This window comes from Macrobrachium nipponense, chromosome 29 (genome assembly GCF_015104395.2).
Source record: "Macrobrachium nipponense isolate FS-2020 chromosome 29, ASM1510439v2, whole genome shotgun sequence".
NCBI lineage: Eukaryota > Metazoa > Arthropoda > Malacostraca > Decapoda > Palaemonidae > Macrobrachium > Macrobrachium nipponense.
This window is the reverse complement of record NC_061092.1, coordinates 3,653,523-3,667,575: the sequence shown is the minus strand read 5'-3', so window position 1 is coordinate 3,667,575 and position 14,053 is coordinate 3,653,523. Positions and strand designations below refer to the sequence as shown.

Here is a 14,053-nt window from a genome sequence, read left to right as displayed (position 1 = left end):
CTCCAGCCGTAGGTGAGAAAAGCAAGGTGAGGAAGGGGGCGGGGGGAGGCCCTTAATAGGAAAGGGGGAAAAGGCCCTGGTGAGGAAGAGGGGGAAAAGGCTCTAGTGAGGAACAAGGGGAGGGGGGAAAGGCCTTGGTGAGCAAGGGGGATAAAAGAGCCTGGTGAGGAAGGGGGGAGGGGAAGGGCCTGGTGAGGACCTTTGGATTCTCCAAACCAACAGGGGCGGCCATTGGCTAATTTACTCACACCAACAGGGACGGCCAAAGGCTAAAATACTTACAAGTATAACCATTTGGTCAAACTGGTAATGAGTATGACTAACCCAACAGCAAGGGAACAGGTTCTAAGAGGAGTAACTAATTAAATCTGAAAGGCCTTTCATATTTCCTGAACCTGTTGGCAAGAAGTGGAAGCCGCAGTGATGCCGTTTTTTCTTCACAACATTGGCTTTTAGCAGTGTTACCATATGCAGTTCATCTTTTTTTTTTTTTACTTTATTTGTGATTTAATGGTTAGAATGCGTATTTTCCGATGTAAAATTATTTTCCATGATGTTAGAAAACTACATGTCACTAGCTTAATATAAAGTATTTTTGACGAAGAAAAATAAAGGATTTCAATCAAAATTCATTTGTATAAATAAGCAGGATATGTTTTATATCTTTATTTTCATAATAAAACATAAAAAGGCAAAGTGAAGAATTTTTTTTCTTCAGTGCCGTGGCCTGTGGTCGGAAGAGCCATGGAGGGTTGCCAGATGTCACCAGACAGCCACACTAATAGACGAAATTCCTCAAAACGGCAACCCTGGTGGAAGGTTCAATTTTGGTCTAGCCTCTCAACCCTAAGCCCCACACCCCCGCCCCACTCCCCTACGTCCCACTAAAACACACACACATCCAACACCCAATTTACAATTTTTTCACATTATGTCTCTGCAAAACGCATTTATATTTTCAGTTTATTCCTTAATCACGTTATTAACTAAAGACCTTTCAACTGAATACGGGCATTTTTTTTACCGGTATACTCAACTGATAAAAGATTATAGTTGGATTGGGATATGAAAAAATCGCCAAAACTAGCTGACAGATCGGTCTACCTCAACGGGGAAACGGTAGGTGAATACCAACTCATTTTTCAATACAAAGAGGCAATTTGTCAAACTTATAACATGAAATATAGTTTGTGATCATTTCTTGGTGGCAAGAGCTCAAATAGTATTACATGATAACTGCCATCATGATATGTTCAAATGAGGTAGAGTAAATGGCTGTCCGGTATATAATAAAAGCTGGAGTAACACGATAACGTGTAATCTCACGATTATAAACCATTTAAAATTTTAAATGCGAACGATATTTCCTCAAGTTACACTGGAAAAACAAAAATCTACTAGGCCTAGACTACTGAATAGTTACTGAATAAAAAAATAAAAAAAATCTACTGGGGTTAGATAACGTTATACTGAAATACATAAAATTACTGTTTATATAAAATGCATCATGGTTCCTTACGGATATAATACAAAAAGCGTCTGAAACAACTTTTAAATACGTCAAAATACTACGCTTATAAAGAGCATGAAGACAAACGTCTCCGAATTTGGACTTGAATGTTATAATGAACAAATGGTTTTACTTAAGTAACTTCATTATGCATGTTGTTTACAGTTATTTGCCTGAATCAAAAACAAAATATTGCAATCTAAAGTGAGGATTTTGTCCTTTTCAACAAGTGGCTGTAATATGCCTAGTCCTACGTCCTCAATACTAGGCCTATGTCACGCATTGTTAAATTTAAAATACATTAGTGCTGAAGGTTCTCTAAATAAAACGTAGTAATTTAGAAGACCCAAGGCTAATTAGAGAGAAGCATCAATTCGCCATTATCCTAACCTTACCAGCATTGATGGTCTACCACACCAAGGCTATGGATAACCATGAAAAACGTTAGCCTACCAAACAAAATTTATTTGGGAATAAATTTCAGTAAACAAGACTCAAAACTATTGGTTACTTCATGGCCGGCCGAGTATTACATACGGATTTATTCGAATTGCTAATAAATCACTTGTACGGGAGTACCTAGCCCATATTACAGGAAGGTTTCGATGACCACGAGGGCAGCCATCTTGGACAGTCTGAGTGCCCCGCTTACTCAGACATTTATACTTTAGTTTACCATTTATTTCGAAAAGGAGACTCACGTTAGCGTTCTTACCTTTAAAATCAAGGTGAACTTGCACAGCTTTTGCGTAACAAATCACTATTCACTCACTGGGATAAACGTTACTATACTCTGTTTTTTTTTCATCTGTCCATCCGCCTGTGGTGGTCGCGCATGGTAACACTGCGTCCCGGGCTTTAAATAGTTAAGTTATGTGTAAGGTTTAGGGAAATAAAAGGATATCTTGGTGTATATTTGCAACTGAAAAGTGTTTTAATAATTTACTGTATGCGAATTACACCGTTAATATTCGAAATAGGATATTATTTAAAGCCCAGGACGCAGTGTTACCATGCGCGAACACCACAGGCAGATGGACAGATGGAAAAAACAGAGTATAGTCAATTCCAGCTGTTCACTACTTCGCTGTCATGGTCATGGACACCGTTCCTCGCCATCATTATTAACATTTTGAGGCTGTGTGTCACATGTTATAACACTTGTCTGCATTGATGTGTTCATCACTATCTGACGATATAATCATGCACTGTTCCTCGTCATCATTATTAACATTTTGAGGCTGCATGTCACATACTATAACGCTATTGTATTGCTCATTTTTTTTTCATCATCAGCTACGTCTGAATATGAGTAATCTTCAGGAAAAAATACTTTTAATATGTAATCATGTGAATCATATGAATCCACTAATTCATTGTCGTCCTGAGTTTCACAAATTTCAACTTTAGTTTCTTCTTTGGAAAATAGTTTTCTGGGGGAAAAAATTCTATATATAATAACGCGATTTGCGGCCACTCATGTTTTCTTCATTTATAGGCCATCTGCTGTATATGGTCACTATAAAGTATCGAGCGGGATAAGACTGAACTCATATGCATGATAATGGATTGGCGATCTGGGAAGATAGAATATATGGTTGCCACTTGATCTTTACGAGTTTTGCAGAGATGCAGGTGTATATAATATTAGAAGTTTCATTGTTTATGAAACGTGAGCTCCAAAGATATATTTTTGAAACTCTGGACATTACCTTTGTACATAGCAAATTAATCAAAAGCGAGAATTCTGGCACATAAAATCCTTCGTTGTAAACACTGAGTATCGCACTTGTTTAGCGTACTACCTACTAGCGATAAAAACTGTATGCCCATAGGAGATTGTGGAGGTAATTGATCACTTGTTTACTGCACCTGTTCGTAGGATATGATAATCATGAACTTCGCACATAGGGATTTGAACGATTTATATCAATTTCGTTATACTTAAGGTACATTACTAATATATATATATATATATATATATATATATATATTTGGATATATATATATATATATATATATATATAATAAATATACATATGATTATAAATCGTATATATATATATATATATATATATTTATATTATATATTTTAAAATTTTAAATCTATATATATATATATTATATATATATATATGTATATTATATATTATATATTATACTATATATACTATTATATTTATACGTATATATATGTATATACTACTATATAATATATTATAGTAATGTACCTTAAAAGTATAACGAAATTGATATAAATCGTTCAAATCCCTATGTGCGAAGTTCATGATCTTCATATCCCACGAATAGGTGCAGTAAACAAGTGATCAATTACCTCCACAATCTCCTATGGGCATACAGTTTTTATCGCTAGTAGGTAGTACGCTAAACAAGTGCGATACTCATGTCTTCAACGAAGGATTTTCAGTGCTAGAATTCTCGCTTTTAATTAATTTGCTATGTATATATATATATATATATATCTATATATATATATATATATATCTATACAGATATATATATATACATATACATATACATATATAGTATTTATACATATATAAACATATACTATATGTATATATATGTACATGTATATATATATATATATATATATATATATATATATATATATATATATATATATATATATATATCATAGGGAGAGTGGGGCACAATGGGACGAAAAAAATTAAATTAATTGCCAAAAATTTATTTTCAATAAAATATTAATGAAACTTTTGCATAATCTGCATCAATCTATATACTTCAAACTGTAAAGAGTTCATCACCCTATGATTAATTCTTCATGGGTAGAAAAATACAAAATAAAAACTTTTCAAATTGTCCCACAGTGCCCCATAGCTGGGCACAGTGGGACAGACCATAAGACACAGTGGGACGCATTTATTAGATCAAAATTAACATCAAAATATAGGTATGAGCTTCGCCTCTTTGTTTTGCCACCTGATTTTGGTTCAGGCAATACAACTTAGTCTTTAATAGCCACAGAAGCTATATCAGGCACTTCAGGATACGTAAACTGAGTTTTTTTTCTTTTCTTTTCAAGTAAGAGACCTCAAAATCTACAGTAAGATCTTTTAAGTTCCTTATTTGAAATTAATATTCATATACAGTACTTCGGTGTAGTGCAAAATCCAACTAATACAGTCACCTAATTTTGGTTCCCTTTGTAGCACTTTAAAAGCATGGGGATCAATTATCACACTCCTCCTCAGGTACGTCATCAGATGAATGATCAGAAAGAATGGGTTCCTCATCAGTGGATTAAGTAGCTGGTTTTTAAAAAAATCTTGTTCTTGGGAAGGTTTTTTCTGTCTCTTGGTTTGTAGTAGTGTTCTTTTTTTATGGGGTGTTTGTGGCAATCATACTTCGACCTTTCTTACTTCCTCGTCTTTTCGTGGATCAGCTTTTGGATATCCTCGAAATAACTGAGGGCTTAAGAATGCTTGTGGAGGTACCGATTCTCCAAATGGGCCAGCTCCTTCGTTTAATTCAAGTGTTGTATCAGTTACCTCATTCCCTTTGGTAGGCCTGTCTGTGACAGAGCTAGGAGCAAAATCATGTTCAGTAAATATATTAGCATCAAGTGGAAATATTCCACTTTTCTTGAATCCTGATAAAATGTTTGAGGGAGTCATGGATCGTTGGTGAGCAATGTTGACTATTCCAGCCGCATCACAAATAGTGACTGGAACACCAGGCTTTTGTAAAAGGCATAACTCCATGGCAGAGTAAACTCCCACATCAAGAGGTTGCAGTTTATGACTACAATGTGGATGAAGAGTGAGAATTTCAATCCCATACTCTTTTGCTAAGTCTAGCACTTGAATGGATAGATGTGAATCGTGATTTTCATATATTACAAAAGTTGGGGTTCCTTTGATGAACAGGTGTGTTTTATAAAATGTTGTATTACTTGTACAAAGAGCTCATTTGTCATCCAATCTGTTAGGTTTGCTAAACCAAGAGTGCCAGGGGAAGCTTCACTGATCATGTGGAATTTAAAGTGTGTGTGAGGAAACGCCATGGCAGGAGGGATGATAGTACCTAATGCATTAATAATGCAGCATGTTGTAACATGTGCGCCCTTTTCACTGCTTGTTGTTTGATTAAATTGCCTGAAACCTTTCTGTGCGAGGAACTTTTGTGGTTTCTGGACTGTAGATGTAGTAGTTTCGTCCAGATTGTAAACTCTAGAACCATCTGCAAAGCATTCATATCTACCATGTACTTCTCTAAGCTTCGCAAAAAGTTATCAATATTATGTTTGTTGAAAGAAGTTGATCTTGAAAGGCTACAGGCTTCTGGTTTTCTAATACAAAGATCACGGTGTATTTTTAGTACCTTCCATGATTGTGGAAAAGTTTTTTCATTTATAATTGCCATTTCGTAAGCTAATTGTCGAGTAGATTTTGTTGACAGGCCATAATTCATCTTAGAGGATGTGATTTGATAATCTTTTAGAGTCACCTCTTCATCATATGTGAACACAAACCTGCATTCATAATTCGGTCGCATTCGAATAATCTCTCCTTCTTTGGCACCTTTGGCTTTCTGGACATATCTGGAAAGAAACCTGACCTATATATTTTCAACTATTTTAACTGTTTAGTCCAGGAGAATTAAATAAAAAAAAAAAAAAACCTACGGAGCTGAAATTTGCTCTATCAGTTCGTGAAGAGATGTAGAATAACACAGTAAAAGTCACCAAGAATCCCCCTGAATTCCTCAATATCAGTAATATTAGTATCAAGGGGCCTATTAGTAATTATGAGAGCCTGTGCAAATCAAAATAGGCTTTTAAGGGAATAATTTTTCATAGAGTCAAGCTCTATCATACAAGACCAGTCTTACTCCTTGGTTCCTGTTTAGAAAATGATCAAAATAATATGGGGGATATCTGAAAATTTCTCAAAATGCTCAAGGGAGATTCTTAGTGACTTTTAGTGTGTTATTCTTCATCTCTTCAAACACTGATAGAGCAAATATCTGCTCTATATATATTTTTACTTCATTACCCATATTTTGACCTAAAGCTCCTGAACTAGTTGTAATGGGAATCTAAAAAAAAAAATCCTTCATATTTTACTTAAATTTCCAGTATAGAGGAAATTCCCAATTCTGCTTCTACTTTCCTAAGTTTTTAGATCTACTTTTCTATTTGTTCAGAATTTTCTCTACTTTATGAAGTTTTTTAATCTCTCAAAGTTATTTGTTATATTTTCCTCAAACATCCTACGTATAGACCTATTTATTTACTCTTTGATCTCTGGGTTATCTACTAAAATATTTACCCTCAAAATATTGTCTACCGATGCTTAAATTTATTTGTCCACAATACTACCTGAACTGAGATACTGAAAGGATGAAATACAAATATTTCAATCTGAAAGCTACCTGTAAAGAGTGTTTCGGGTAACTCCTTTTATTTCTGCTACCTTTCTTTGGCTAGTTCCATCTAATACCAATTTAACAGCTTCTTTCATATAATTTTCATTAAAAGTTCCAAATTCTGTTTTTCTTTTCCTATTTCATGGCATTACGTAGTCCTGTAAACAAGTTTTTTTTATGTGTAAAGCTTACATTTAGGTTCAAATAGGAATAGAGTAAAAAATATTATACGTATCATTATTGATAACAAATATTGTTTGAAGATTTTAACACAAACAGTGTAAACGTATTGATTCAAAATCATGGGACACAGTGGGACACTGTCCCACTCTGCCCCGAAAATTCTTGTCCCACTGTGCCCCATTATAATAATTTGACAATGAAATGAATACAGGCCCTTGCCAATAAACCCATGGCAAAAATTCTCCAGTTGTCATATCTTTATCCTTTCCTATATTCGATCACTGTATATTGGGATTACGAGTACAAACACTGAGCACTTGAATGCAAAACAAGTGAAAGGAAAAAAATTAACTTTACTCACCAAAAATTAACCAATGCTTGAAAAAAAGTTTCAATCTGTTGATCACCAAAATAAAAATGGCTCAATATTTACATTTTTAGCTACTCCCTCTGCCACTAGGAGATCATTTGAAAAATTTACCAATTTTTCACTTAAAAAGCCAGTGTCCCGGTGTACCCCATGTCCCACTCTGCCCCACTCTCCCCTATATATATACATATATATATGTATATATACATATATTTGCGTGTATATATATGTATAATATGCATGTATATATATAATATATATATATATATATATAAATATATATATATATGATATATATATATATAGATATATATATATATATATATATATATACATGCATATATTATAAATATTATTACACGCATTTAATATGGATATATACATATATATATACATGTACATATATATATATATGTATATGTTTATATATGTATATATATATATATGTATATGTATATGTATATATATATATATTCATACATGCATATATGTATATATCTATATATATATATATATATATATATATATACACACATTATATTTACATATATTTATACATGCACTGTATATATATACATACATATACATATACTACCTATATACGTATAAATGTATACATATATATACATATGAGAAGTATTATTTTTTCCTTTCTTATTTGTCCCAGATATATTTACAGATAAGTTTGTAATAAGCATAACACCATTTATGTATCAGTATATAACTCATTAAATCATATAGGAAATAATTTTATGATATATATTAACAGATTTATGTACATTAATCATATCACCGTCATATTCTGATAAGAGTCTTTTATAATATTGTATTTGAATGAGAAATTGTTTAAAAGTAGAAAAATATTGCAATTTGTATATGATAAATTTACATGAATGAGCCATGAAGAAATTGCTGCTGAAAATGCAGATGTGGAATCCGCATCGGCATACAAACTTGGATAGCTGCCCCGTAGACTTTTTTATTCCGCATGGCAGACGAAAATTCCGCACTTCGGCAACACTGGTCATGGACGCAGATGACAGACAGCTGACTCCCTGCAGGTGATGGCCGATTGGTTGCAAACGTAAGTATATTTTAATATTGTTTCTCATAAGATATTAGAGATTAATTTTTTTCCAAGTAATTTTCCAGCATATATTTCTTGTTAATGGTATGAATCTTACACTTTTGAAGCTTAAAGTGAGCAAACGTTCCACTTTTTACTTTCGGGATTTATTACAAAAATAAAGTAAAAATAGTATGAATGACGTTCGCATTTATTGAATAAGACAACTCAGTGATTCCGCCCTCCAGGAAATTAAAAAAACGACAATCAGTATGCACATCTTTATTCGTATTTATGGAATAAAGTCACAAAAGAAGTTCATATTAAAGAGGAATTAAATTTAGAATTAAGTCATAACAATTGCTATCGTCTAGACGCACAAGCCATAACCATATATAGGCCTATGAAGATCGCATATTACCGTCAGCAAAATGATCTATCCTTGTCAGCCAAATAATTTAACCACGTCAGCCAAATCATTTATCCTTGGCTACGGGAAGATATTGCCCTCTGGCACAAGGAACTTGCTTCGGGATTATCTTTCAGCCTCTCACAGAGCAACGATGGGAAGTAGGGTAAGTCAGACACTCGCTGGATTACGACGACCTGTCAACAGAACGATGGTATTTCAAGTCAAAAGGATATGCTTGAGATTATATAGTTGCGTAAGAACATTATTATTCTGATAACTATCATGTAATCACTGATTTTCGAAGTAAAATCCTTCTATTACAGTAAAGCGATAAACAAAATTATTTTTTCGACAGCAAACGAAGAAGTCCAATTCATTCAGACATAAAACAATGGAGCAGAAAATAATCATTGAAACAATATCAGATAACTCTAGACACGTCCATTAAGACTAACGACATTTTATTGATAAATCACAGCTCTTTAGTTCTAACTTACGCCGTCGAATGCCACGGTGGGCACTTGAGTTAGGGTTCTTGTCAGCTGATGCTGCCTGGCGCCTGCCCTTAGGAACAAGTCGCGCCCTTCCGTGCCGACGCCACAAGTGTGCATCCGGCGGTGACTACGCGGGAAGTGCCTGGCGCACTGTGGGGAAAAAAATGAAAGGAAATGTAATGAAAGTAAATAAAAAATGGTCACCCTCATACGGTACGGATGAATATGATAAGCAGTTGAAATATTGGCATATTTGACACAGCTGTTCACGAAGTAGTATAACTCCCTCGCGCTCACTTGCAAACCCAAGTTGCTGATACTGGAAAAGTTGCCGTGGAGGATGACCCAGGGGTTGCTCATCAAACACATGGAGAAAGAAAGCGCTGCTTCCTGGCTGGGAAGGTGTTGAGACGCGCAAGCGATTTGCCAGTTGCCCAAACAATCTCCGTAGCCATGTTGGCATTCGCCATTCTGGGGAAAAAGATGGTGGTTTGTTTATAGACCAGAGCGAGCTGGTTTATAGTGTGGGTATTAAAAGGGCGTCTCGTCTTGGACTTCCCTTGTTATCGCTCAAGATAAATATTTGTATTTTTCAAGTTTCATCAACGTGGTATTTTAATAACATCCGCATATCAGTAAAAAAAAAAAAATGTTTTACGAAACAAACTCGGTTATCAACATATAATCACGATGAAAAAAGTTAATATTTTTTACCTGGGCTAAGTGTAATTTCTTTATCAAACGTATTACTTACTTAATACATCTTATATTATGCCTTACCACTTTCACAAGACCGTAGGGAACTAATTCAATATTCATATACTGTTTCAGATAGTGAAAAAGTGGGTAGAGATGATTCTTGAAGAATGCCAGAGCATCTTCGCAGCCAGATGTAAATATGACAGTGATGTTGACCTGCGAATATATATATAAAAAAAATTATCATAATTCACAAATAGATGAAAAGGAAGTGCAGTAGTTCACATTCTGGTCCATCTAAATTAACACAAAGCTATCAAAAATAATCTAAAGCCGCCAAACAAAATAAAACTAAAATGTCGGTCTAAGGCCAAAGGCTTCAAACGTGATGCGTGAGACAGCGTATACCTTCGGAGCCTGGTAAGTGACTGTTGCATTCGGATAGGCTGTCCTTTTGCAGACTTTGTTGGTGGCACAGCCGTCGTAGCAACACGAAGAATCAGAAGGGCAGTGCCCGTCAATATGGCAGGGACGCTGGAGAAAGAAATGGTACTACGTTTTACATGCCTTATCGGTAATACTGATTTTTAAGCATCAGGTTTTTTCATTATAGTTTCCCTTTAATGTACATAATTCGTAGTTTATCTACATAAATAATAATAATAATAATAATAATAATAATAATAATAATAATAATAATAATAATAATAATAATAATAATAATTGTTGTTGTTGTTTTCTCATAAGGAAAATTCCTGAATTTTTTTTTTTTTTTTAATAGAACCGACTTCATCTCTTACCTCTGCAAGTCTGGCAGACCTTCTGCCTCTGGCAGCAGCGGCAGCTGCTGCAGCTGCTGCAGCGTAAGGACAGACAGTAGGTTGTGGAGGACACATGTAGTTGCAACACCTGCAGAAGTCGCAGAAGAAGATTCATTAAAGAAAGAGAGTAGTACTACTACCTACACCAAGTGGTAAGCATATACGCCATACATATTTGAGACATGAAGACAATTTAGTCACTTTCGGTCTCGTTCTCTTAAAAGACATATTATGCCCGTAGACGTAGCAGACTTACGGCTGAGGCTGGGGAGGTACGGGAATGTACGTCGGCGTGGGAGCTGGAGGTAGCGTTGGGGCTGGTGTTGGAGGTTGCGTTGGCCATGGCGGAGGCGTTGGCGGTAATGTTGGGGGAGCGGGAGTTGTTGGCGGTTCAGTTGGTTGAGTAGTTGGTGGCTGTGTTGGAGGAGGTGGCTGTGTTGGAGGAGGTGGCTGTGTTGGTTGGGGGGCAGGCTGGAAGCAGCAAGGGTTATAATGGTAGTAGGGTGGGGCACAGTTCGGCTGCGTAGGACATGGGCCGGGCATAGGAATTGGGGGTAGTAGTGAGGGAGCAGGTGGTGAAGGAGCGGGAGGCATAGGCATAGGCATAGGTACAGGCTGCGGCTGCATGCAGCAAGGGGACTGGTTGTACGGATACGGACAGCTGATCTGTCGGGGACACTTGACTGTCCTCCGAAGGGAACCGTATCCGAAGTAAGGGGCTAAGTTGCCGTATCCTCCAATGGCGAACGTCCTGTCAGTGGCAGAAACCATAGCTGCGGCCAAAAAGAAGGCCAACACCAACTGCGTTGTCTGCTAAAATAAGAAAATAAATAAATAATAAAAAGATAAAAATTTCGAAACTGAACTTTACTAAATTGTAACATTTATTCTGAGAAGTATTATTGAAGGATGTAAACCGAAGTAAGAGATTTAGAAAGGTGGAAGTTATTATATCCCGAGACATATATGACTATGATATACAAAACTCACTGGGAAAACTTGACTGTTAACAAGCAAAATGCATCTTTTTTTTCGTAAATTTGTTGAGTTTCGTAAATTTTGCGATTAGACTAAATCGAGAAATCAGTGATAAATACTACTGTATATATGCAAACAACTACTTCATAAAGCATACACCATCTATTAACAAACTACTGTACATGACGAAAGGTAAAAAAAAAAAAAAAAAAAAAAAAAAAAAAAAAAAAAAAAAACTACGGTATGATTAAATATCGTAGTCGCCACTTGAGATGCCCGTACATAGGCCTAGTGTAAACTGTTATGTCGTAAAAAAAACGAAGACAGAGAGAGAGAGAGAGAGAGAGAGAGAGAGAGAGACGAGCGAGAGAAGGAGGAGAGGAGAGAGAGAGACAGACAGACAGACAGAGAGATTACTCACGCGAAACATCTTTGTGGGTCTAGTGTTGCAACAGCGATTCAAAACCCACAACCAACCATCAAACTGACTCTCCATGCGTTGTTCCTCTGCGTATGACGACAGCAACTCATCGAATGTAGTGTTGCAAGATCCCATGCATCCTTTATATCACTTGCATATATGACCACCGAGGGGTCCTTTGCTGCCCCATATTTTATTGATGCGCATGCGTGACTTTCAAGGTCCCCAACATTTGTATATTCCCAAAAATGGTCATCTAAGTTTTTCGTTTTGTCTCGTTTTCAGAGCCGTCTAGACTCTCGTGCATAAATCTCTAGTTGCAAAACTTATGGGCAAAGAAAATAAACGCTCAGTCACACAGCTATACAGCCAGTATAGCATAGATTTATTTATTCTTTCAAAGAACTTCATTGATGATTGCGTAGCGATAGTCAGCTTTACAGAACTCGCACCGATTATGTAATTTATATAATTTAAATTCGCTACATAAATGCTTCTCGGGATAATTACTTTAAATTCGTTGAATTCAACTTGTCTAATTAAGCCTATATACGCTCATTTGTCAGACTCCTTTATCTCACAGCGGTCTGCTGTAAATTCGTTTTATTTAAAAAAAGATATATACTCCGTATTATCTGTTACGTTTTAAGATAACAGTGTTTCTCTTCTAAGAATAGAAATTAGAAATGTAAACACAAACGACCGACCCAGACAGACGTCATTTTGTCTCGAGCTAAACGCTTTTCTTTCTCTTTTTATTTATGTGCCTGTTTTTATTTTAACCTGTTCCCATAATCTCTCTCTCTCTCTCTCTCAATATTGTCCAACTTCTCCCTAGAGCGAATTTTGTAACAGTTCATATACTACGTCACTTACAGAAGAATCAGAGGAAAAAAATATTATTATTATTACTATGAATAAAACCTGCCGTTGTGGAAAAACTTCAACTCAAGTAGTATTGCAAAGTGGGACACAACACTTCCTCTCACTGATAAAAAAAAATGAAGTCATTCTTGAATTACTAGGCTTATGTCAACTGACAAGTGTTATGCCAAGGTCCAAATATTGGTAAACATTCAAAGTGAAAGATAAGCGAGTGGGTCACTTTTCAAAATTATGGGACCATGATGCCCGAAACGCTGTTTTTAAGAGATTTCGTCTCTCCAGCAGTGTGGGAAATGTCTTTTTTTTCTTCTTCTTCTTCTGCTAAAACAAGGGGTTGTTACATAAAGCACAGATAAAATTGACAAGTATATTTACGGTAAGACACACACACACACACACACACACACACACACACACACATATATATATATATATATATATATATATATATATATATATATATATATATATATATACTACTTTACTTTACTTTATCTTCCCGCCACTGGCCAGTGGCATAAGGCTGATACAGTTCCTCTCCATCTGTCTCTATCCCGAGCCATTTCCCTTGCTTCCTCTAAGTTTTGGATTTCATCCTCAAGATCCCTGACAATTATGTCTATCCACCTCGTTCTTGGTCTACCCAGCGGTCTTCTTCCTATTTGTACTGCTCTCAGTGCTCTCCTGGGGTCTCTATTCTCTTCCATCCTCTCAACATGTCCAAACCATTTCAGCCTTCCCCTCTTCAACCTGGTACTGACTGACCTTTGCCTCAATCTCACCCTGATGTCTTCATTTC

The 14,053-nt window shown here is 35.7% G+C and overlaps 1 protein-coding gene across 2 annotated transcripts; it reads right to left on the bottom strand.

Annotated features, from left to right (window-relative positions):
• Window positions 1–8,811: 8,811 nt before the first annotated feature.
• Window positions 8,812–12,529, bottom strand: LOC135205927 (uncharacterized). Of its 2 annotated transcripts, none has more exons than XM_064237120.1 (8): window positions 12,370–12,529; window positions 11,227–11,783; window positions 10,950–11,058; window positions 10,558–10,683; window positions 10,231–10,365; window positions 9,748–9,921; window positions 9,454–9,600; window positions 8,812–9,150 (listed from the first exon to the last, which is right to left on the bottom strand). In XM_064237120.1, the coding sequence occupies exons 1-8, from the start codon at window positions 12,502–12,504 to the stop codon at window positions 9,025–9,027; spliced, it is 1,509 nt and encodes a 502-aa protein (XP_064093190.1). In that variant the 5' UTR covers window positions 12,505–12,529; the 3' UTR covers window positions 8,812–9,024. The 2 variants fall into 2 exon arrangements, with proteins under 2 accessions (XP_064093190.1, XP_064093191.1); XM_064237121.1 differs by having other exon boundaries at window positions 11,227–11,780.
• Between the last annotated feature and the right edge of the window lie 1,524 nt (window positions 12,530–14,053).